The sequence below is a fragment of the Schistocerca americana genome, chromosome X (assembly GCF_021461395.2).
Source record: "Schistocerca americana isolate TAMUIC-IGC-003095 chromosome X, iqSchAmer2.1, whole genome shotgun sequence".
NCBI lineage: Eukaryota > Metazoa > Arthropoda > Insecta > Orthoptera > Acrididae > Schistocerca > Schistocerca americana.
The window spans coordinates 657,640,466-657,664,770 of NC_060130.1; the positions used below are offsets into that span (position 1 = coordinate 657,640,466).

The 24,305-nt window shown below is 40.9% G+C and overlaps 1 protein-coding gene across 8 annotated transcripts in view; it reads right to left on the bottom strand.

The window, feature by feature from the left end:
- Nucleotides 1-24,305, bottom strand: part of LOC124556703 (catenin delta-2) — a 506,669-nt gene that overhangs the window by 71,901 nt on the left and 410,463 nt on the right. For 7 of the 8 annotated variants that reach the window (XM_047130679.1, XM_047130681.1, XM_047130682.1 and 4 more), the window contains 5 exons: nt 21,885-21,944; nt 20,878-21,084; nt 13,814-14,033; nt 13,446-13,599; nt 558-697 (listed from right to left, as the gene is read on the bottom strand). In XM_047130679.1, the coding sequence (XP_046986635.1) occupies nt 558-697; nt 13,446-13,599; nt 13,814-14,033; nt 20,878-21,084; nt 21,885-21,944 (781 nt within the window). The remainder of the gene's footprint in view (nt 1-557; nt 698-13,445; nt 13,600-13,813; nt 14,034-20,877; nt 21,085-21,884; nt 21,945-24,305) is intronic. The other variant, XM_047130680.1, reaches the window with a different exon arrangement.

The following is a 24,305-nucleotide window of genomic DNA, read 5'->3' on the forward strand; positions in this document are numbered from 1 at the left end:
TGATCCACTGATCTTCATGCATGCTTTGCTCAATCTTCAACACTGTCTCCTCAGAAATTGACAGTATCCTGCCCCTTTGTTCGTCGTGAATTTCAGTCCGACCAGCTACAAACTCTCTACACCACTTACGAACATTTTTGACATCCATGCACGACTCACCATACACTTCCGTCAATTGGCGATGGATTTCAATTGGTGCGTGCCCTTTGCATTCGAAAACTGAATAACTGTCCGCAATTTGCACTTGGCGGTAACATCCAACAGGAGCTCCATTCTCAACGGCTGCCAAGCCAGGACTGAGCACCTCAGTGCGGTGTGCTCGTGTTTACACACAGCGCGTGAAGAACTCTTCATAAAAGTGTGACCAACTGCCACAGAAACAGAGTTCTGTACTTATAAAAAATAAGAGACCTTACTTTTGGGATTAACTTCGTATTTGTGTCATATCAGACAGCACGTAACTGAGAAAAAGCAAAAGGCGAATGAATAAACCCTCACATTCAATTTGCTCAAATTTTTCATTAATTCTTTAATAAAATTGGAACTCCAATCCTTACCGCAAAACTCCTGATGCATTCCTGAATATTGTTGACCAACATGTTTCACCAGATGATGTGGAATCCCAGCCGGAATGAGGGATAATAACATGGTTCACAATCACTGCAAGGCCATCATCTATTATTGATCTTTTTAGGTCCTGGAAGATAATAAATATTAAACAGAACAGAGCAGAAGAATAAATGTAGATACATAAACATGGCATCTCTCTCTCTCTCTCTCTCTCTCTCTCTCTCTCTCTCTCTCTCTCACACACACACACACACACACACACACACACACACACACAAATTCTGTGTTACCATACTAAACTGCTTTACAATATTGTACGTAATGACATTAGTAACTAAAATCATTTCCTTGGCTCACATCACAGTATTACTTGATGTCAATGTCTCCTTCAGTTTTGGAAAGTTTACACTTGCTGCAGAACTGAGGTGATGCTAACTGACAGCTGCAGATTTTTCTGTTTTCACAATGAGGAAAATTTATAATAATGATTGGTTGAAGAAAGACAGACCAGGAATTAATATATTATGAGTTCTGTTCTTATGTGAAAATTAGAAAAATAACTACAGAAGATGATAAAAAAACACAGTTTGTTGATGACTTTGTAATGTTGTCAGTGATGAAATGGACAGTACAATTCCGCTGTCAGCTTTGAATGCTGGTTCTCTAAATTTTCTCTGTGGTGTTCCTCAAAAAGAATGTTGCCTTCCCTCCAGGGATTCCCATTTGAGTTCCCGAAGCATCTCCAACATGCCTGCACGCTGATCCACCCTCCTGATAACAAATCTAGCAGCCCACCTCTGAACTGCTTCAACATCATCCTTTAATATGACCTGGTGCGAACACTTGAGCAATACTCGAGAATGTGTGGTACTAGTATTCTACACCTGGTAGCCTTCACAGACGAACAACACTTTCCTAAAGTTCTGCCTATACACCAAAGTTAATCATTTGTTTTCCCTACTACCGTCCTTAAATACTCGAGCTATTTCATATCACTTTGTAACGTTAAACCCATGTACTTAATCAACATGACGATGTCAAGTGGCACAATATTAATGCTGTATTCAAACATTATAGGACTTTTTCCCACTCATCTTCATTAAGCTACATTTTTCTACGTTTAAAAGTAGCTGCCATTCATCCCCCAAAATAAAAATTTTTCCAGCTCATCTTGTATCCTCCTACAGTCACTCAACAATGACATCTTCCTGCACACCACACCATCATCAGCAAACAGCCACAGACTGCTGCTAACCCAGTAAGTTGGGTCATTTATGTATTTCGAGAATAATAACGGTCCTGTCACATTTCCATGTGACACTCCTGATGATAGCCTTGTCTCTTGCCACTGAGGACAATGTATTGGGTTTTATTACTTAACAAGTCTTTGAGCCATTGACATATCTGGAAATCTATCCCGTATGCTCGTACCTCCGTTAACAGTCTGCCATGGGGAACCCTGTCAAACACTTTTTGGAGCTCTCATTTCAGAATGTAAGTGGAAAAATAGTGCTATAGATACACAAAGTGGAAGAACGCTACACTGCCATGATTGATACAATGTTGTGAGTTTTCACAGATATTTTCAACACCGGTGAATTTGACATCTTTTATAATTTACTTCCTGCAAGAAACACTATAGAGAGAAAAAAAGTAAGAAAGAATGATGTCTTGCAGAACATTACTTAATGGCTTAACTGAAAACTAAGTAGAACATATAGTCCAGAAGCTCACTTGTGATGGAAATATATTGGTACTCTTGGCAATAAATAGCCCTAATCTGTTTAAGGTCCGCCCCCAGTAGCTGAGTGGTCAGCGCGATGGAATGTCAATCCTAAGGGCCCGGGTTCGATTCCCGGCTGGGTCGGAGATTTTCTCTGCTCAAGGACTGGGTGTTGTGTTGTCCTACTCATCATCATTTCATCCCCATCGACGCGCAAGTCGCCGACGTGGCGTCAAATCGAAAGACTTGCACCAGGCGAACGGTCTACCTGCCGGGAGGCCCTAGTCACACGACATTATTATTATCTCTTTAAGGATGTCCACATAGAAACTGGCATCACTGGTCACTAGGGAGATGTAGCGACAATGATTGCCAAGGTACAAAGAGGAGTAAAAAGACTTACAGGTTCAGCAGACCATATAAAGAGGCAGTAATGTGATAACTAAATAAGTTTTAGCTCTAGACACGTGCACATAGAATAACTGTGGCTGAAGTTGAAAGAATAATTGACCAGATACTGGATAAATATATGCTTAGTAGAGCAGTCATGATGGGAGGGATGCTCCATGGTATACAGTCACTGTCAAGAAACTTATAAAGAAACAGAGATTACTGCGTAATACATGTAAAACAAAGCGCAGGGTTGGAGATACTGAATGAAATGTGTTTGGCTGACAAGACAGCAGCAAGTGAAGCCTTCAGTGACTACCATAGCAGAATGTGATGGAAAGATCTTTCACAAAACCTGAAGAAATTTTTGTCACATGTAAAGCCTGTTAGTGGCAGCAAAGTTAGTGACCAAACAATCGTGGATGACAAAGGAACTGAAATTGAGGATATTAGAGCTAAAGCAGAAATGATGAACTCAAGTTTTCAATGATGCAGAAGTGCTGCCATGATTTAATTCTTACACCACTCAATGGATGAGTGAAATACATGTTAGTGTTAGTGGTGTTGAGTGCTGAGTAAGTGTTTAAGGAGATCAGACAGCTAAGGCAATCAGTCTCCTGTTCACCCACCAGGATAGAAGCAGTGTACCCAATCCATATTCACACACAGTAAATTCTGTGTGCAAGTGTGAGAAAGTGTTCTAATTGTTTGTGCAGCATGTATTTGAGGCAGAACATGGGAACCAACCCGTATTCACCTGGTGGGATGTGGGAAACTGCCTAAACATTACACCCAGGCTGGGCAGCACACCAACCCCTCCTCATTAATTTGCCAGATGTGTTCAAACCTGGGGCTGGGATACGTACCTGTCCCAGATGCGGTCGTGTTAACATGCGTGGCTACCTGGACAGGTAGTGGTGTTGAGAAACAGCTGAAATCTCAAACTGAAAACAGCTCCAGCACCTAGCAGGATCTCTGTCAGATACTACAGCAAATTTGCAGCTGAATTTGCTCTTATTTTAACTGCAATATACCGTAAATCACTCAAACATAAAACTGTGCACAGTGGTTGAAAGAAAGTGCAGGTCAAAGCAATCTGCAATATCGTTAGCAGTAGTGATCCACAAAATTATCATCCAAGTTCACTGTTGTCCATCAGTTGTAGAATATCTTATCATGTTATGAGCTCAAATAAAATAAGGTGTCTCAAACATAGCAACCTCACCCAAACACTGACAGTATGAAACCAACTCATTTTTTTCTCACATGACATTTTGAAAGCCATGGGTTGAGGCAGTCATGTAGTCTTGGCCCCTGGGAAGTATTTGGCTCAGTACCACACCAATTTTACTAACAAAAGTATTTTAATGTGATGTATAAAACAAACTTTGTTACTGGACTGAGGATTTCTTGGTAAGGAAGGTACAGTTTGTTATCTTAGATGGAGAGTCACTGATAAGATTGCTTTTACCTAAGTAATTACTTATTCACATGATCTACGGTTGTTTCTAAGCAAGCAACAGTCTGGCCTGTTCTCACATCGTACAGCAACAGTTTCTTGGACCTACCCCTGTCACCTCAACAGTATGTCTATCCCTTTATACTATTTATAAGCATTATCCATGCATCACCTCATCACCTCAGCCATTTCTTAGACAGATTGTATCATGTAGTAACACCATTCCACACATCCCTACATCAGCACCCTTACAACTAGGATCCACTTATTACTTACGTCTACATACATGCTCTGCAAGCCACCATATGGTGTATGGCGGAGGGTACCACATATGACCACTAGTCATCATCTTTCCTATCCCACTTGCAAATGGAGCAAGGGGAAAAAATAACTGTCTATATGCTCCGATATGAGATATAATTTCTCTGATCTTGTCTTCACAGTGCTTATGCCAAATGTACATTGGAGGCAGTAAAATTGTTCTGAGGTCAGCTGCAAATGCCCAGTCTTTAAATTTTCTTGATAATGTTTCATGAAAAGATCAGAATCTTCCCTGCACAGAGTCCCATTCAAGTCAATGCACCATCTCTGTAACATTTGAATGTTGAGAAAACCTAGTGATAACGAATCTAGGAGTATCCTTCTGAACTGCTTTGATGCCTTCCTTTAATACAGTCCAGTGGGGATCCCAAAACACTCAAGGAATTCTCAAGAATGTGTTGCACAAATTTTCTATATGTGGTCGTCTTTGTAGATTAGCTACACTAAAACTCTCTCAATAAACCAAGCTAACCATTCACCTTCCCTATTACTACCTTACATGCTCGTTCCTTTTCATGTCGCTTTGCGACGTTAAACCTGGATGTTTAATTGACGTTATTGTGTCAAGCAGCAAACTACCAACACTGTGTTTGAACATTAGCAGATGTTTTTCTACTCATCTGCATTAAATTAAATTTTTTGTCATTTATTGCAAGCTGCCATTCATCTCACCAAACAGAAACTCTGTCAAAGTCATCCTGTTTCTTTCTACAATCACGACGACAGTACTTGCCCATATACCACAGCGTAATCAACAAACAGGCACAGACTACTGCTCACCCTGTTCATCAGATCATTTATGTACAATGAGAACAAAAGCAATCCTATGACACTTCCCTGGGGCACTTCCTAACGATACCCTTGTCTCCAATGTACTCTCACTGTTCACGTCAACATACTGGATTTTATTACTTACGATGTCTTCAAACCAGTCACATAGCTGGAAACCTATACTGTATGCTCAGACTTCTGTTGACAGTCTGCAGTGGGACACTGTGTCAAAAGCTTTCCAGAAATTTAGGAATATTGAATCTGCATGTTGCTCTCTATCCATAGTTTGCGGTATCGCGTGAGAAAATGACAAGCTGAGTCTCACACAAGCAGTGCTTTCTAAATCTATGTTGATTTGGAAGAGAAGCTTTTCTGCCATAAGGCAGTTTATTATATTTGAACTTAAAATTGTTCAAGAATTCTGCAGCACCCCAGCATTAAGGATATAGGTGCTACAGTGTAAAGTCAAGTACCGACACAAGAGAGCAGAGAGGGCTGCAAAGATGTCAGCTAATTGCACACTGACTGACCCCTCTATAGGATGACAACATGATGGCGGAGGACATAAGTGCCGTGCCAACTGATTGGGGCCTACTTCTACAGCAACATCAAGATTAGGCACTTCAAGGCCAGCGACTTAGGAATTGTATACACTAAAGAGATTTCTTATTTTCATGTTGCCCTTTGCTTGCAACACTTCTGTGTTCCTGTCAAAGTTAAGTATTGTTATCGATTCTTTTCGTAATAAAACTCTTCAATATGATTTGCTTGAATTGTTGTCCAGCGATCTGAGAACCAGGTTTCCTAGACATGCCAGCTTTGACAACTAGGCAGGGTTCAACATTGGCAACAAGTTATAAGAAGAACCCAGTGCCTGGCGGCCACGGATTTTCTTTTGTGTTTTGCTGGCACCTAGATTCTACATTGACTTTTCTTTGCAGGGGTGTGTTTACTTGCTTTAACAGTGTGTCTTATAGTGCTTTTGATAATCAGTGTTTTCAAGTGGGCATTGCAGAAATTTTGTTTGCTTTTGTACTTATTTTTATTCTTGCCTTGTCTGTTTATTGCATTTGTCTTTTCCGCTATGAGCAACCCACCCCCTGCTCAGGCACCTCAGCTGCAAGTGATAGATGCAACACAGCTAACACGGATGTGTCAGTTTCAGACCCAACAAATAATCACAATGCTAAACATGGTACAGCATCTCCTGGCGAATCAAACAAATACAGTGCAAAATACAACACTGGCTGAAGCTCTGAGTGCCATACCACCTTTTAACCAGTTTAGTAAAAAAGTGGCTTGAGTGGTTGCAACAGTGTGAAGTTCACGTAATTGCTCACAATGTACCAGATACTGTGAAACTGCATTATTTATTGTCAACAGTAGGAAGTGCAGTGTGTCCCCTTATTCAGAAATCATTCCCTAGCGCTACTCCCAGGGAACTTTCCCATGATTAGGTTGCAGATTTTCTAACTAACTATTATGACCAACAAGTGAATGTGGTAGCAGCTAGGTACCAATTCTTTAATTGCAAGAAACGGTTAGAAACAACTTATCACAAGTGGGTAACAGATTTACAGGGTATGACCAGGAAATGCAAATTCAAATGTGCTTGTGCTGCTTTATACTCAGATTCACGTGATGTTGGGTGATGTGATCGTGTACAATGTAACTGATGACAGACTTAAAGAACAGATTTTCCAACAGTCCAATCCATCATCTCAACACGTAGTGCAAATACTAGATCAGTACGACTCAGGTGCTGTGTTGGCCAATAAATTTCAGCAGCCACCAATTTGTCAGGTTGAGTTGTCTCTTCCTTGCGACCAGTCCATTAGGCAGCAACAGGATCTGCGCGCCACGTCACGTAAACAGTTCTCCATGACATGGCAACAGCTCTCTAAAAAGACGAACAGAATTAAGTTAGGCCTTCAGTGCTATTCACAGCACTAACGCCAAGACTGCCCGTCCAGACAAGCACAGTGTTATGCTTGTGCCAAGAAAGGTCACATACAATCCATATCTTTGCAATGGAACAACCATAAGAATTCTGCCCACTCATAAAAATCTAGTCACAAGGCCCATGTCATAAATGCAGTGTAATCAACACCTGCTGCAGGCATTAGCAAAACTAGCAAGCAAACAGTTTTTCAAACGTTTGTTAATTTGCATATTAGTGGAAAACATGTGAAATTTCTATTGGACACTGGTGCCTGTGTTACACTGCTGAATCATAACACACATGAACTGTTAGGCTCCTCACAACTGTCTAAAACTAGCATGCACCTGACTGCTTATAATGGACAACACATTCCCGTTCTCAGAAAATGTACATTGCCAGCCATGTATTGCTCGCATACGCAATCTGTAACTTTCACTGTGCTAAAATCACACAATTGTGAGAACACATTTGGCCTTTATTCGTCTGGCTTTAAAATTCAGGACAATGTGTTGTCAGTGTCTGCATTCAATGCAAAAGACAGTTTAGCTAGCTTGCTGAAAGAATTCCTTGAACTCTTTTCTGAAGGTTTAGGCAAGGCTAATAATTTTGTTGCAGATACTGCTATGAAAGACAATGCTCAGCCGAAGTTTTGCCAGGCCAGAACAGTTCCCATTGAGTTACGGGACAAAGTGGCAGCTAAACTGAAAGAATTGGAAGATAGCGGAGCTATTACACTCCTACAAGCTAGTCAGCGGGCAAAGTCCACTGGTTTTGCTCCCCAAATTGTCAGATCACATTCGCCTGACTGATACTTATCCATTGCCACACCCTGAGGATCTCATGGTCAAATAAGGCGCTGGTCACTACTTTTCAAAAATTGATTTGTGTGACGCATATCTTCAAATACCACTAGATGAAGAATCTCAAAAAGTACGTGTTGTGAACACTCATTTGGACTTTTTTAAATATTTGTGTTTACCTTTTGGAGTGCTTCCGCACCTGCCATTTTCCAAAGGTATTTGGAACAGCTTACTGCACAAGTACCAAACTGTTCAAACTATTTTGACGATATTGTTGTAGCAGATTGCACACCTGAAGAACACATTGCAAAATTGCATGGTTTGTTTCATGTGTTATCTGATGCAGGACTAAAGTGTAGACTGGACAAGTATGATTTTTTAACCCTGAGTTGCAGTATCTTGGCCATGTCATAAACACTCACAGTGTCAATCTGCTTCGGCCACAATTGTTAGCCATACATAATCTGCCAGTTCCTTGTAATGTCGCAGAATTGCAGTCAGTCTTAGGGAAAATGAACTATTATATTTGATTAATACTGAATGCTGCAAAAATTGCAGCTCCATTGCATCACTTGCGCCACAAAAATGTCCAATTTGTTTGGACGGATGAGTGCCAAGACGCTTTTCAAAAACTTATAGATGCATTTCTCAGTGATCAATGTTGGTTCATTTTTATCCTGAAAAACCAGTTGTGTTGCAAACTGACGCTTCCTCTTATAGAAACAGTGCAGTGCTTTTGCACATAATTGGTGACAAAGACAGGCTTATTGCTTTCGCATCAAAAGTGTTGGCCAAAGCTCAGTGTAACTATTCACAAATAGAGAAAGAGGCATTGGTAATTGTGTATGGTGTCACCAAATTCCACCAATATTTGTATGGCAGAAAATTCTACTTAGTAATGGATCACAAGCCATTGCAGTCCTTGTTTCATCCGATGAAGCCGATTCCTGTACAAACTGCCCGAAAATTGCAACGATGAGCTTTGGCTGTTGTCTCAATATCAGTACGAGATTGTGTATCGTCCGACAGCTCAACATGGTAATGCGGATGCACTTTCACATCTTCCGATTGGCCCTGATACAGACTTTGATGCTTATGCTGCATCTTCTTGTCACATTGATGCTCATCATTCTGTAGTACCCCAATACATTGCATGTCAGCATAGCCTCGCTGTACAGAAAGGTGTGATTCTTGTTCAAAATTACAGTGGACAGTCACATGTGTTGATTCCCAAAGCTCTGGAAAAAGAAGTGTTGCAGTTACTTCACCAAGGACACTGGGGGACTGTTCATATGAAACAGCACATCAACACTGTACTTGGGCAGGTATGGACACCCAAATAGAACAGATGACATCACAGTGTCATGCATGTGTGGAAAATCACTCCACTACAAAAATTCTCTGCTTGGCATAAGTTGCAATCACCACTGCAGCGTGTGCACATGGACTTTGTGGGACATTTTTGGAACACTCGTTGTTTGATTGTGGTATACTCTTATAGCAAGCTTTCTTTTGCTGTGCCAATGAACTCGACAATGTCACGTAGCACAGTTCAGGTGTTGTCCTCTATATTTTGCCTCGAAGGCTTGCCTTAAGTCATAGTGTCAGACAATGGCCCTCAGTTCACATCAAATGAATCTGAAACATCTGTCAATGCAATGGCATACAGCATCTAACTAGTGCACCGTTACATCCACAGTCAAATGGCAAAGTGGAATGTTTTGTCAGAACTTTGAAGCACCGGATGGCCAAACTTCACACACACACACACACACACACACACACACACACACACACACCAGGGATCAAGCACTGCAACTGTTTTCGCCTCATATTGTTCACACCCATGAGATGGACCATCGCCAGCGGAATTGCTTCATGGATGCTGCCATCTGACACTACCCCACCTGCTCCACCCCCCTCAGCACTGGAGCAGAAGGAAGGCTGCAAGTATCGCTTCACGCCGCATGATATTGTTTTTTTTAAGGGTTTTTAGCAGCAGCAGATGGTGGGCATGAGGCGAGATCCTTTGTCGACTTGGCGCATGCATGTATCTCATTTCAGGCCCAGATGGATTGCAGTGCCGACATCACTGTCAACTTTGCCACTGTCACGTGCATGAATATCCTTCTGTATCTCTTCCCCCAGATTCACAGATCCCGAGGAAAGCATGGCCACAGCAGCCGCCAGAGGGTGTCATCACTACACCATGGAATGACCCCACCGAGACGGAGCCTTTGCCTCCTACGCCTCCTCTCATCCTACTGATGGAATTGGACACTCCCCCCCTCACAGGCCGCAGCAGCCGGCGCCTTCTATGTCTTGCTATGGGCCTCAGGAGGTGGACGTGCACCCTTCTAGTCATTTTCTGGGGGACGTTTCCGTCGAGCGAAGGCCGGATGTCCCCTGCAGCCACAGCTTCCAGTCCCTCAGAGCATCCACACTCCTGCCTCCCCCGCTGTTGTCAATCTCCCTATGTGACGACGGTCTGTTGCTTTGGGAGGGGGGGGGGGGGGGGGGGAGGAATGTTACGGTGTAAAGTCAAGTGCTGGCATGCCAGTCGGAAATGAGAGAGAAGAGAGGGTTGTAAAGAAGACATCAGCCAATTGTACACTGACCAACCCCCCCCCCCCCCCCAAAAAAAGGACGACAATGCATGGTAGTGGCCTCTACGCGAAGAGGACATAAGCGCTGCACTGACTGGTCATGGGCCACTTCTACAGCAGCATCAAGACTAGGCACTTCAGGACCAGCGACTTAGGAATAGTATACACTGAAGAGATTTCTTATTTGCATGTTGCCCTTTGCTTGCGACACTACTGCGTCATTGCACTTTTTTCCTGTCATTTGGGACTTTGTGCTGGGAAAGATATTCACGCTACATGAATGATATGTAAGGAGCCAATGCCACCCAGTACTACCTGTAAAACTGAACTGATATTTTGTCCTGACTTGGTGACTTATTTGTTTGCAATGCCAAGTATATCCATTTCTATGTCCTCCATATGGGAGTATTTGCAACAGTCAAATGATGGTATGTCCATATGATCCTCCTGCATGAATGATTTTTTAAATGCAAAATTTAAAACTTGTTCATAGGCTTTGCTTCCTGAGCATTTTCAGAGTTTTGTTATTACATCATAGTGGGTCTTTTCCATCCTAAATCCACTTGTGTGGCACATACTTCTCCAGAGCACAATTTACAAACAGTTTAAACTTTGCTGATAATTCCTCTACATCTATCATATTAGAACTAAATGATATCCATTCATTGACTAAGTAGGGTGTTAACAACTGCATAACTGCCTTTTCCAGTGTAAACACTCCCCTAGTGTTCTTGAGGAATTTACTGACCTTCATAAACATCATTGCTATGATGACACCATTATCACTGATCCCTGTCGCTATACTGACATTGTCAATAAGGTCAGGTCTTTTTGTAGTTACAAGGTCTAAAATATTTCAACTGCATTTGTGTTTTCGAACTAGCTACTCAAGACAACTGGAGGACAAAGGTGTATATACCTATAAAAGCTGTGGCACCAGCCAAAAGTCGATTAAAAAAAAATGATAATGATGATGATGATGATGATGATGATGATGTGGGAGACCATATGCTCAATAAGACAGGTCTGTCTGTCAAAACTGCGTTTACTCTCTCCTGGCCCCCTCTCCCAGACAGACTCCTCCCCCCACCCCGTGTGCGCGCTCTCTCTCTCTCTCTCTCTCTCTCTCTCTCTCTCTCTCTCTCTCTCTCTCTCACACACACACACACACACACACACACACACACACACAAATAAGTAAATTATATATAGCTTGTAAATAGAGAAGGAAGTGAGATGCTGCCTCCATTAAAGATGTGAAAATTTAATATTCCCATATGTTTCAAAACCAATAAAACATTGCCTTGTACTTGTGAGTACAACAGCAATGCCTGGATGACATCAAATCTTCACATGATTTCTCTGAGGTTTATATGCCGAGATAGGTGCAGCAGAGAGGAAAGTAGTATTTATCATTGAGTGGTGCTATGTACATTCCAAGAAAACATCATTTCTGAGGAAAGTAAATAATGTTTTCATTTCTCCGAACAGCACGAGCCATCTAGAGGCATTGGATATTGACTTAATGTACTCTCTTAAAGCCAAATTTGGAGTAGCGATTGTGCAAAAGTCAATTTCATTTATAGAGAGGAAGGAAGTGATGAGACTCAACATATCTTTGTTGCTGTCTGGAATTGTATAACACAACACACTGAGTTAAATTGTTTCTTTGTGGTAAATTGTCCCGATGTCCCACCCAAGAGATACATCAAGTGCTTGTGAAGGACCACTGCAAGGTATGAGGAGGAGGTGGAGTTGGTGGCTTTGACAAATGATGGTGGTGGTGGTGGTGGTGGTGGTGGAGGAGGAGGTGGGGCTGTTGCAGCAAGTTTCACAGCGGCTGTGCGGGGAATTGATATTGCCAGGAACTTCTTTTCCTCTTTCAGTGCAGACAAATCAGTTCTAACTAACGTCAACCAACTGGAGCAACAACTTCCATCACTACAATATGTTGGAAGGACAAAACAAAAAGAACTCTTCTTGAGTTAAAAAAAATAGTGTTCTGTTAAACCTGTGATGATATATATGTGTGTATTGCATTTAAATCTGTGACACAGGATACTGTTAAGTTTGTAATTAAATTGCACTCTTATCATCCGAACACATTTGAATAATGACTCTGGGTCACTTCTCTTGTGTTACAGAGCAAAATTCTCTTTTAAGGAAAACCCATGCTCTAGAAAAAAAGGTTTGGGTCCCCAGAGATTCATGAAAAAAGGGTTTTACTGAACTAAGCACGTTCAATTGCATATAGGTTCCAATAGTTATGCAGAGATGGAGAGAGAGAGAGAGAGAGAGAGAGAGAGAGAGAGGGAGAGAGAGAGAGAGAGAGATATTCACAAAACCTAATGCGTCCCGACCATCACATCAAGCCAACTACACAGTTCCCTAAACAGGCAATAATTTTTCTTCCAGAAGAAAACATGGATTCAAATGCAGTGAATGATCCATTCTTAACTTTATGATCATCCATTCATTCATTCACTGTTGGTATCATATAAATCACAATGACCCATATCCCATTTAGCAGTCAAAAGTGCAGCATTAAATGAAAATTTAAAAGAAACCTCCACCCATCATTAAAAGTTCTAAAATACTAGACATATTGATTACTTGTATATTATGTGTATTAGTACTGTGATCACTTGGTAGTAAAGAAAGCAAAAAAGAAATGGGGAAGGATGTATGGGACAAGTGGTGGTGGTGGTGGTGGTGGTGGAGGGAGATGCACAGATTATACCACTACTCAGGTATTTCTAACTCCACACTTTGTATTATAAAACATTGAAATTTAGAAATGTTATGATTATGTTAGAAATATAAGTAAATGAACACCAGATTAAGAGAGGAAAATGAGTCTTACCTCGCATGAGGACAAATTCCACAGAACTCCAGTCACCAGTTCTTTTACTTCAGAATCTGATGACTTCTGTAACAAATTAATTAATGAAGGTATCCCTCCAGCATTTTTAATAGCTCTTTTGTTTTCATCATTCTGCCTTCCATATGAGAGATTCCTGGTCAAAAATATAGTTACACATGTAAATTGTAAGACTACCATTAAACTGCTTATGCTTACTGATCAAGTATGAATGAAAAATATTGTCTAAAATGGCTGACACCGTTTCTAAAATTATGTATGCCCTTTTATGTGCACTTGCTTTCAAAAAACACAGAACATAAATACTGCGAAAGAAAGAAAGAAAATGTTCTCTGATTGGATATACTTACCGTAAGGCTCCGCATGCATTTCTGTACACATCTGGACTCTCATGTGAAAGCAGTGAAACTAAGGGTGGGATGCCACCTAATGATCTTGTCTTTTGCTTATTTGGGTCATCCATGTAGCATAAATGCTGGAGGTATGCAGCTGCATTAGCTTTTATTACATTATTTGGATTATTGAGGAATCCAATAACTTCAGTCAGATTAGGATCCCGCCATCGCATGCCTGAAACCAAAACAGTGCTATCACAAACACATGCACAGACTGACAAAACAATGACAAGGTAGTAGACATCAAACTGTGAGCTGCCCTTCATTCTGAAGTAGTCATTCATGTAAAACTGAAGCAATGTTATTCTGAAACACTAAATTGTGACATTTTATTATTTAATAATGACAAAGAATAGTTATGGCAAATATGTAAGTAATACTACAGTTAAAGAATTACAAAATCAAACATACTCCTGGACATACTGAACTAATATCACTCAGTCACACAGGAATAGGCAGTCTGCAGAGTTTTAGCACCTGTATGACAATTTTCACACTTCTTACAGGCAAGTACATATGACCACACTAATTGCTGAAATTATCACATACACTTCAATAAGTTTAAAGATATCCATTTATGAAAACTGGTCCATATGCACTATATTTCATTATTAAATAATGAAACACACCAGTCACTGAAGAACAAAAGTGCAACATCCTACCCTTTTTTTTTTTTTTTTTTTTTTTTTTTTTAAGAAGTAATTTTCTATTGTATGATTACTGGCACTATAAGAAGCATGGCTGACAGAAAAATTTATTAACTTCAAAGTAAAGAATGACCTACTCTGAAACATGCAACATTTTTATTAAATAAATATCACAAAACTATGAAATTATGTATGTTAGACACAAACATTCACTAAGGATGGCAAAAATGTCACCTATTGGAGCTGTATGTTCCTTTAACTAGTAAAACATTAAGAAAGGTTAGAGGAAATGGGGACTTTTGAAAGGAAAAGTTACAACAGGCTTAGAATAGTGTCAGTCCAGACAAGGGGCAGTGGTGTTGAAAGAAAAAACTAAACAACAACAATTCAATATTTTCATTTAATTTGGTGTTTTAAATGGAAATTGCTTGGGATTCTGATTCCAAAATGTTTCCCTCTGTTTGGCTGTCACTCAGCACAGACAAAAGAACACAACATAACAAATAACTAAAACAGGATGTCAGTGAAGAAAGAAGTTTCTCTCTTCTGAAATGGGAAGTGGTTTACAATCATTCACATCAATTAAACAAAGTGGACATGATAAGTAGTAGACATGCAGCAGTAGCAGCAGCAGAAGCAGCTTGCCACTGCAAAATATAATGTTCTGCGGCATGCAAGGATATAGTAGGACAGAGTAGTGGTACTAGGTGCAGTTGGAAGGGGGGGGGGGGAGAGGGGGGGGCAGGGAGCTGAAAGGAGAGAAAGAGAAGTAGAAAAGCCAGGAGAGAGAGAGAGAGAGAGAGAGAGAGAGAGAGAGAGAGAGAGAGAGAGAGAGAGAGAGAGAGAGAGAGACTCGTGTGTGGTTAAGTGGAATAGAAGGCCGAGTAGTGCTAGAGCGGGAGCAGGAAAGGGGACTAGCAATGTTTGAGGTCAGTGGGGTTATGGGAACATAGTATACACTACTGGTCATTAAAATTGCTACATCAAGAAGAAATGCAGATGATAAACGGATATTCATTGGAAACATATATTATACTAGAACTGACATGTAATTATATTTTCACGCAATTTGGGTGCATAGATCCTGATAAATCAGTACCCAGAACAACCACCTCTAGCCGTAATAAGGGCCTTGATATGCCTGCACATTGAGTCAAACAGAGCTTTGATGGCGTGTATAGGTACAGCTACCCATGCAGCTTCAACACGATACCACAGTTCATCAAGAGAAGTGACTAGCGTATTGTGACGAGCCAGTTGCTCGGCCATCATTGATCAGACATTTTCAGTTGGTGAGAGATCTGGAGAATGTGCTGACCAAGGCAGCAGTTGAACATTTTCTGTATCCAGAAAGGCCCATACAGGACCTGCAACATGCGGTCGTGCATTATCCTGCTGAAATGTAGGGTTTCGCAGGGATCGAATGAAGGATAGAGCCACGGGTTGTAACACATCTAAAATGTAACGTCCACTGTTCAAAGTGCCGTCACTTAGAACAAGAGGTGACCGAGATGTGTAACCAATGGCATCCCATAGCATCATGCTGGGTGATACGCCAGTATGGTGATGACGAATACCCGCTTCCAATGTGCGTTCACCACGATGTTGCCAAACACAGATGCAACCATCATGATGCTGTAAACAGAACCTAGATTCATTCGAAAAAATGACGTTTTGCCATTCGTGCACCCACGTTCGTCGTTGAGTGCACCATCGCAGGCATTTCTGTCTGTGACGCAGCGTCAAGGGTAACCGCAGCCACGGTGTCTGAGCTGATAGTCCATGCTGCTGAAAACTTCTTTGAAATGTTCGTGCAGATGGTTGTTGTCTTGCAAACGTCCCCATCTGTTGACTCGGGGATCGAGACGTGGTTGCACGATCCATTACAACCATGCGGATAAGATGCCTGCCATCTCGACTGCTAGTGATATGAGGCCGTTGGGATCCAGCACAGCGTGCCGTATTACCCTCCTGAACCCACCGATTTCATATTTTGCAAACAGTCATTGGATCTCGACCAACGCGAGCAGCAATGTTGCGATACGATAAACCGCAATCGCCATACGCAACAATCTGACCTTTATCAAAGTCGGAAACGTGATGGTACGCACTTCTCCTCCTTACATGAGCCATCACAACAACGTTTCACCAGGCAACGCCGGTCAACTGCTGTTTGCGTATGAGAAATTGGTTGGAAACTTTCCTCATGTCAGCAGGTTGTAGGTGTCGCCACCGGCGCCAACCTTGTGTGAATGCTCTGGAAAGCTAATCATTTGCATATCACAGCACCTTCTTCCTGTCGGTTAAATTTCACGTCTGCAGCAAGTCATCTTCGAGGTGTAGCAACTTTAATGGCCAGTAGTGTATATTGCAGGGAGGGTTCCTCAAATCCTCAGGCCCACCCCAGAACCTACCTACCCCCCCCCCCCCCCCCCCCTCTCCATCAATCCCTACCCACTGCCTGCACTCCTACCTTCTACATGCTTCCTAAAGCCCATAACCTCAACCACCCATCACATGGCATTGTGGCCAGTTACGGTGCCCCCACTGAAAGTGGCTCTGCTCTATCAGAAGGCACCAAACACTTCCTCCACTGACTTCCTGCAGTCCCTGTCCCTTTACCACACAGCGCCCTACTCGTCACTACTGATTCCATCTCCCTCTACCTTAACATCCCTGATGCCCTTGGCCTTGGTGCTATTGTACACCGCCTTTCCTGATGCCCCATCTGATTCCCAACCTGCAACCTCCTTCCTGGTCACCATGCCAACTATATCCTCACCCACAATTACTTCACATTTCGTCACCTATTAAAAAGTCTGTACCCCAGAACAGGCACCTGCATGGTACCATCTTATGCCAACTTATTCGTGGGCCATCTGCAGGAATCTTTCCTAACCACCCAGAATCCCAATCCCCTCACCTGGCTCTGATTTAAAGATGATACCTTCATGATCTGGAACAAAGGTGAGGACACACTACCCACATTCTTCCAGGACCTCAGCACCCTCTCCCCAATTTGCTTCACCTTGTCTTCTTCAACCCAACAAGCCACCTTTCTCGATATTGACCTCCACCTCCTCAAAGATGTCTACATCAGTATCTCTATCCATACCAACCCTACCAACCAACAGCAATACCTCCTATTTGACAGCTGCCACTCACTCCCTACCAAGAAGTCCCTTCCATACACCCTAGCCACCTGTGGCCAACACATCTGTAGTTACCAGCAGTCCTTCTCCAAATATAGCAAGGGTCTCACTGAGGCCTCCACAGACAAATTACCCTGCCAACCTTGTACAGAAACATATCTCCTGTGCCTTGTCTCTCCAGTCACCTAACACCTCCCACATTCACACTGTCTAGTCACAAAGGACCATCCCCCTCATGACTCAGCGCTACCCAGTATTGCAGCAACTAAATTACATTCTCTGCCAGGGTTTTGACTACCTCTTTTTGTGCCCTGAAATAGGAATATTCTGCCCACTATCCTTCCCACCCCTCCCATAGTGGTACTCTACGACCCTCTGAACCTATGCAATTTCTTTGTCCATCCCTATTCCATCCCTGCTTCCAACCCCTTGACTCATGGCTCATATCCCTGTAATGGACCTGGATGCAAGATCTGTCCCATACATTCTCCCACCACCACCACCTACTCCAGTCTCAACACAAGCATCACCCATACCATCAAAGACAGAACTAACTGTGAAAACATTCAAGTGATCCACAAACTAAGCTGCAACCACGTGGGCATGACAACCAACATGCTGTCTGACCACAGGAATAGCCACCAACAGTGGTCAAGAGAGAGCTGGACCACCCAGCTGCTGAACATGCTGCCCAACACAACGTGCTTCACTTCAACGACTGCTTTACAGCCTGTGCCATCTGTATCCTTCCTACCAACAGTAGCTTTTCTGAATTGTGCAGGAGGGAACTCTACTTGCAATATAGCCTACATTCCCATAACCCCCTAGCCTTCAGTAGTCCCTGTCCTTCACCCACTTATCCTCTTCCCTCCTCCCACTTCAGCACTACACAGCCTTCTCGTCTACCAATGCACCCACTACACCTGACCCCCACCCCCCACCCCTTCCTCCTCTCTCTCTCTCTCTCTCTCTCTCTCTCTCTCTCTCTCTCTCTCTCTCTAACTCTTTTCTTTCAGCTCCTCTGCCCCTCCCCTTTAAACCTCATGACTGTTCCTAACAGCCCTAACCTTTCCCCACAATATCCCCTGCATGCTCCCACCAACAGCACGACACCCTCCCCCAACCCTACTCTGCTATGTCTACCCCTAATCACCCCACCATCCCCCTAATTGTACTTGCATGAATGTATATGTGTGTGTGTTTTCTAAGTTAGAAGGGCTTTTGGCCAAAAGCTCACATGTGTAGAAGTCTCTTTGTTGTACTTATCTGTGACTCAACATTTCTTCTATATGAAGAATAGCACTCTACCCTTTTTCATAATATTGTCATCATTCCATCTCGCATTTTACACTGTTTGTATTAACTAGTAAAATGTTACTATACAGTGTGTATGACATTATTGTGTTTTTGAATATGACAGGTATTACCTACATGTTTTGTCTATATGTAACATGCAAAACTTTTGTAATTGTCACTTCTGTGCATAAGCTTGTGTTAAACACTGAAGTGTCTGATGTCATGGGATACATCATAATGTCACCTCCTCAAAGATGGCCTCTTTTTGTATGGCATAGTGCAGCAGCTTGACATGGCATGGATTCAACGAGTCCCCTGCATAAATACTGAGCCATGCTGCCTCTACAGCCATCCATAATGGCGAAAGTGTTGCTGGTGTTGGATTTTGTGCACAAACTGACCAAATGTTTGATAGGATTGATGTTTGGGAAGTCTGGGTGGCCAAATAATTCACTTGATTTATCACAAATGTTCTTCAAACCGATCGCGAACAGTTGTGGTCTGGTGACACGACATCACTGTTTGGAATATGAAGTTCATAAATGGCTGCAAATGGTCTACAAGTAGCTGAAAATAACCATTTCCAGTCAATGATCAGTTCAGTTGGACCCAGTCCATCCCCTGTAAACACAGCCCACATCATTAAGAAGCCACTACCAACTTGCACAGTGTCCTGTTGACAACTGCGTGTATGGCTTCGGGGGACCTGTACCACACTTTAATCCTACCATCAGCTCTTACCAACTGAAAACAGGACTAGGTCACAGTTTTCCAGTTGTCTAGGGTCCAACTGATATTGTCACAAGCCCATGAGAGATGCTGCAGACAATGTTGTGTTGTCAGCAAAGGCGTCAGTCATCTCCTGCCATAGCTCACTAATGCCAAATTTCACTGCACTATTCCAATGGATATGTTCATCATATGTCCTACATTAATTTCTGCGGTTACTTCACACAGTGTTGCTTGTCTGTTAGCACTGACAACATTACACAAACACTACTGCTCTTGGTCATTAAGTGAAGGCCAACAGCCACTGCATTGTCTGTGGTGGGAGGTACTGCTCAAAATTTCGTATTCTTGGCACCTTGGAATGCTGAATTCCCTAACGATTGCTGAGACAGTATGTTTCATGCGTCTAGTTCCAACTATCATTCCACATTCAAAGTCTCAATTCCTGTTGTGCGGTCATAATCCTACCGGAGACCTTTTCACATGAATCACCTGAGTAAAAATGACTGCTCTGCCAACGCGCTGCCCTTTTGTACCTTGTGTACATGACAATACCACCATCTGTGTATGTGGATATCTCTAGTCTATGACTTGTCACCTCAGTGTATTGATGACAACACATCTGCAACCAATCTTGTGACTAAGCACTGAATTCATTTTATTAATTGATGTTAAGATGGCCAATTGCTCTGCTGAAACTAGTAATCAACGATTGTTAAAAAGGTTCTTATCTGTACTATTAAAGTACTTTATATAAAAATCTTTAATATTTAACATTTCCACTTGGGTTTAAACTATTCCTTTTTAAATCTGTAAATGTTGTAAGAGCACAAGTTGATTAACACTGGCATTGTAATTTTCTTGGACCTTTGTAACCATGCTCCATTACAGGTCTTTGACAAACGTTATTTCGCTTACACACAGTATTTATATTCTTCAGCTTATACTGAAATTTGTAGACATCTTTGGCAGTTAAATTAGTCAGAACATTCCTCGGATTGTTGTGGCTAAATTGTGAATGATTGTAAACAGATTTAGCATGAAGTATGAGATTGCATTACTTTTTGTAAAGGAACTGTGTCTGTTTCATGACAAGTTGTGGAAGAAGATGAGGGCTCTTGACTGATGTTTGAATACATATAATTTATAACCTATACTTAAGTCATAATATTATTAAATTCTATACTACAAATACCTCTCTGGTCATCATCAATTGAAGGTGAAGGGATTGCAGGATGCATTGACAAGTGTTTCCTCAATTCTTCTTCATCTTCAAAAATTGTTCTTGGAACAGCACCATTCTCTTCATACACTCTAGGGTCTGCACCATTAGTGCCATAAGCTGCTGGTACAGTGCCATATGGAGATGGTGGGTATCCATAAACCAGTTTCGGATCTTCTCCTATAACAAGAAGAGAGAGATTTGTCTTTCTCTGATTGTGACTGAAAATAACCATATACCGCATGCCATGATCCTCTGCTGTATCCCTTCCTGATAAACTCCCAAACTAGATTTTCATTCACATCTCATGAAATTTCATACACAAAACAAATTAGGTCTTATACAAATACAGGTAGTAGTTTAATTTGATCTGGCATTAATTTCTTAAATGTTTCTTTGAAGAATAAGATAAATTACAAATATGAATTATCGAAGCTAATTTTCTTGTTGTAAAAGGATGCTACAAATGTTGCAGAATAAGCGGTCTGACAGTCACTAGCTCAGTACTTTAACAAAAGCGGTGATTAAGGTGTCATGCAAAACTGAATACCATTTGCTAAAGTTCAGCTTTTAACTGCAAAACATACACAGTAAATACATCTTTTAAATAAATGAATCAATTAAAAACAGTCATATGAATTCTTAAAAGAAACCAAATCTACTCTTTAATATGTGCATTGATATTAATGTCTATGGTAATATACAAACATAAAATATGTAACTGTAATTAATCAGCACACTATATACATAACAATTAGTCAGGGGGAAAATGAACACTTCATATCTCACACCAATTAAAATTTTATAGACCTGCAAAAAATTCTCCCTGTCATAAAAGTGGATGGATAATAGGCAATTAACGATGATAGTGACTTCCACACAAAAAGGTTTCATAGCAATGGAATGACAATGTCCTACAGTGGCTATGTACAAATGGATGAAAACAGGAATGGGAAAAGGATTATGCAATATTCACTCACCATGTGTTAATTGAGATGGTTCACCTGATTCATCAATGTTCCAGGGATGAGAAATGTGATCTACCAAAATATCAAACACATTTAAATATCAGCCCACAGCAATAAACAACAATAAGAAAGTTCTAATTAATTATAAATTCCAATTAGTTTTACTGCTATGCATACTGTATTTGTGGTAGGTGTTTTTATTTCTCTACAAACATTAGACTATTTCCACAGATTGTTAGATTTGTAAAGTCTTGAAGCTACAATATCTGATTTCCACATCAATGTTCTCAAGTCCTTTTTTTCTTTTTTTTTTTTTTGTTCAATACAATTAGAGCTCAACTTTGCTGGACAGTCTTGCATTACACGATGCATTCAGGGCAAAGATTAATACATTTGGAAAATTTAAAAGATTCAAAAAGTATGGGTCTGATGAAAATATAAAAGTCCTGATGTTTTATCATTTCAGTTGGTAATGAAAACAACTTTTATGAGTGCTGGCAAATAAAATGAGAATTATTTAATGATGTTCTGTTTCTCTATTTCAGTCTGCCAGTCACAATTATTTGGGCATGTCACTGACAGATCTCTACTATTTAAATTGTTAATTAACAACACTCAAATGCAGAGTAGAAGGTAAAGGTAACATAAAAAAAGCAGACAGAAAATTTCTGTTCTCTCTCTCTCTCTCTCTCTGTGTGTGTGTGTGTGTGTGTGTGTGTGTGTGTGTGTGTGTGTGTGGGGGTGCGCGCGCGCTGAATACAGAGACAGGGAAAGTTAGAACTGGAGACTGCACTAAAGGCCAGATATTACACGAGAGAGAAGAGGGGTATTAAATGCCATACAAGATGACATTACTTGCTGGATAGGGTTCACACACACACACACACACACACACACACACACATATGCTGGCACACTCTTGAACAATACACTCAGTCTAACATTTGCAAATAGCTTGTATGAAGTCAGGTGCGTATAATTTATTACCATCTAGTTAGGAGCAAAAGAAGCCTATTAGCAGCAGTCACCAACATCTCCTAATTCGAATTTAAAATGTTTAGAGATTTCATTGTTTAGTTCAACAAATCATTAAGGTCAGTAGATTAAATGAATCTCAAAATTTAGCTCAGGGATTACAGGCCTACCACTGTTATCATATGATACAATCTGATTTCAAATGCAAACTACACTTTTGGCAAAAGGCTTTTTAAGGAAGACTATTTTCCACAAGGAGCACTGAACAGATATGGTCACTTGTTTACAGTCAATCATCCAACCAAATCATTACTACTGCAATTCGCATTATCACTCTTTGTACTTGGGCTGAAGACTTTAATTTCATCTATTAGTTTGGGTCCTGAAGATCAAAAAAGATGTTGGTAACAGCCATGCAAAGCAAGATTAAGAAGATACCTCAGCAACCAAGTTTGTCTTAAGGGATTGCTGCATATGGAATACTGGATTTCAGGGTAATGTATGACAGATATTATCAAGTTACGCAAATCAAGTCTCCATGTACTGAAAAGTAAATGTGATCTTACTTCATACTACTTATATACTGGATGTGATTTAGCGGTTTTATACTTTATCTATTATAATAGGTAGCATTCGCACATATTAAGCATATTTCATACAATTCAGCGACATGTTTCAAGAGAGAATCTATCATTATTAGATTGTCAACATTGGGCACATATGCTTAAAACACTAAAAATATATTATGAATGTTGACGACCTGATGATGTAAGCATTCTCACTTGAAAAGTGCTGTTGAATTGCGGGAAACATGATTAAGGTGGTCGAATGCTATGAATTATAACTGGGTACTTATTTCTGTTAGTGAGAAACAAATAACCAGTGTGAATCACATCAGCAAACACAACACGAATTCATATCAAAACCTCAGAATTTTTCCTTATGGACTCAAATTTAGGTACAGGAAGGTACAGAGAAAGCCTAGACAAACAGAACATCCATACCCGACATTGTAAATGAAGAAATATCAATTTTGATATGACAACTTAATCCCACAAAATAAATTAGTTTGCAGGCATTAAAATCCACGAAAACAATAAACTGTTAGCATTAAGAGGGTGTATTCTGTTCACAAAACCATCAGGAGCACTGGAGTGACACTAGGTGGCAGTCAAAGCTTCCCAACAGTTATGTTTAATAAAAAAAAATTACAAGACCTTGCTAATGAATTCATAATGAATCATGAAAGATTGTCCCTCTGTGCATCCTCACAATAATTTCTGCATAAAATAATGGCATGTGACAAAAAAGACAATATATCGACTCTTACAACAGTTAAACATGCATAAACTGATCCTTCATCCACCTGTGAAACAAAACTCCTGACTTCTGGAGTGGTTTGCCTGTATGCAAATATAGTCTCACACATCTTTTGTTTGTTGACTACCTTCTACAGTT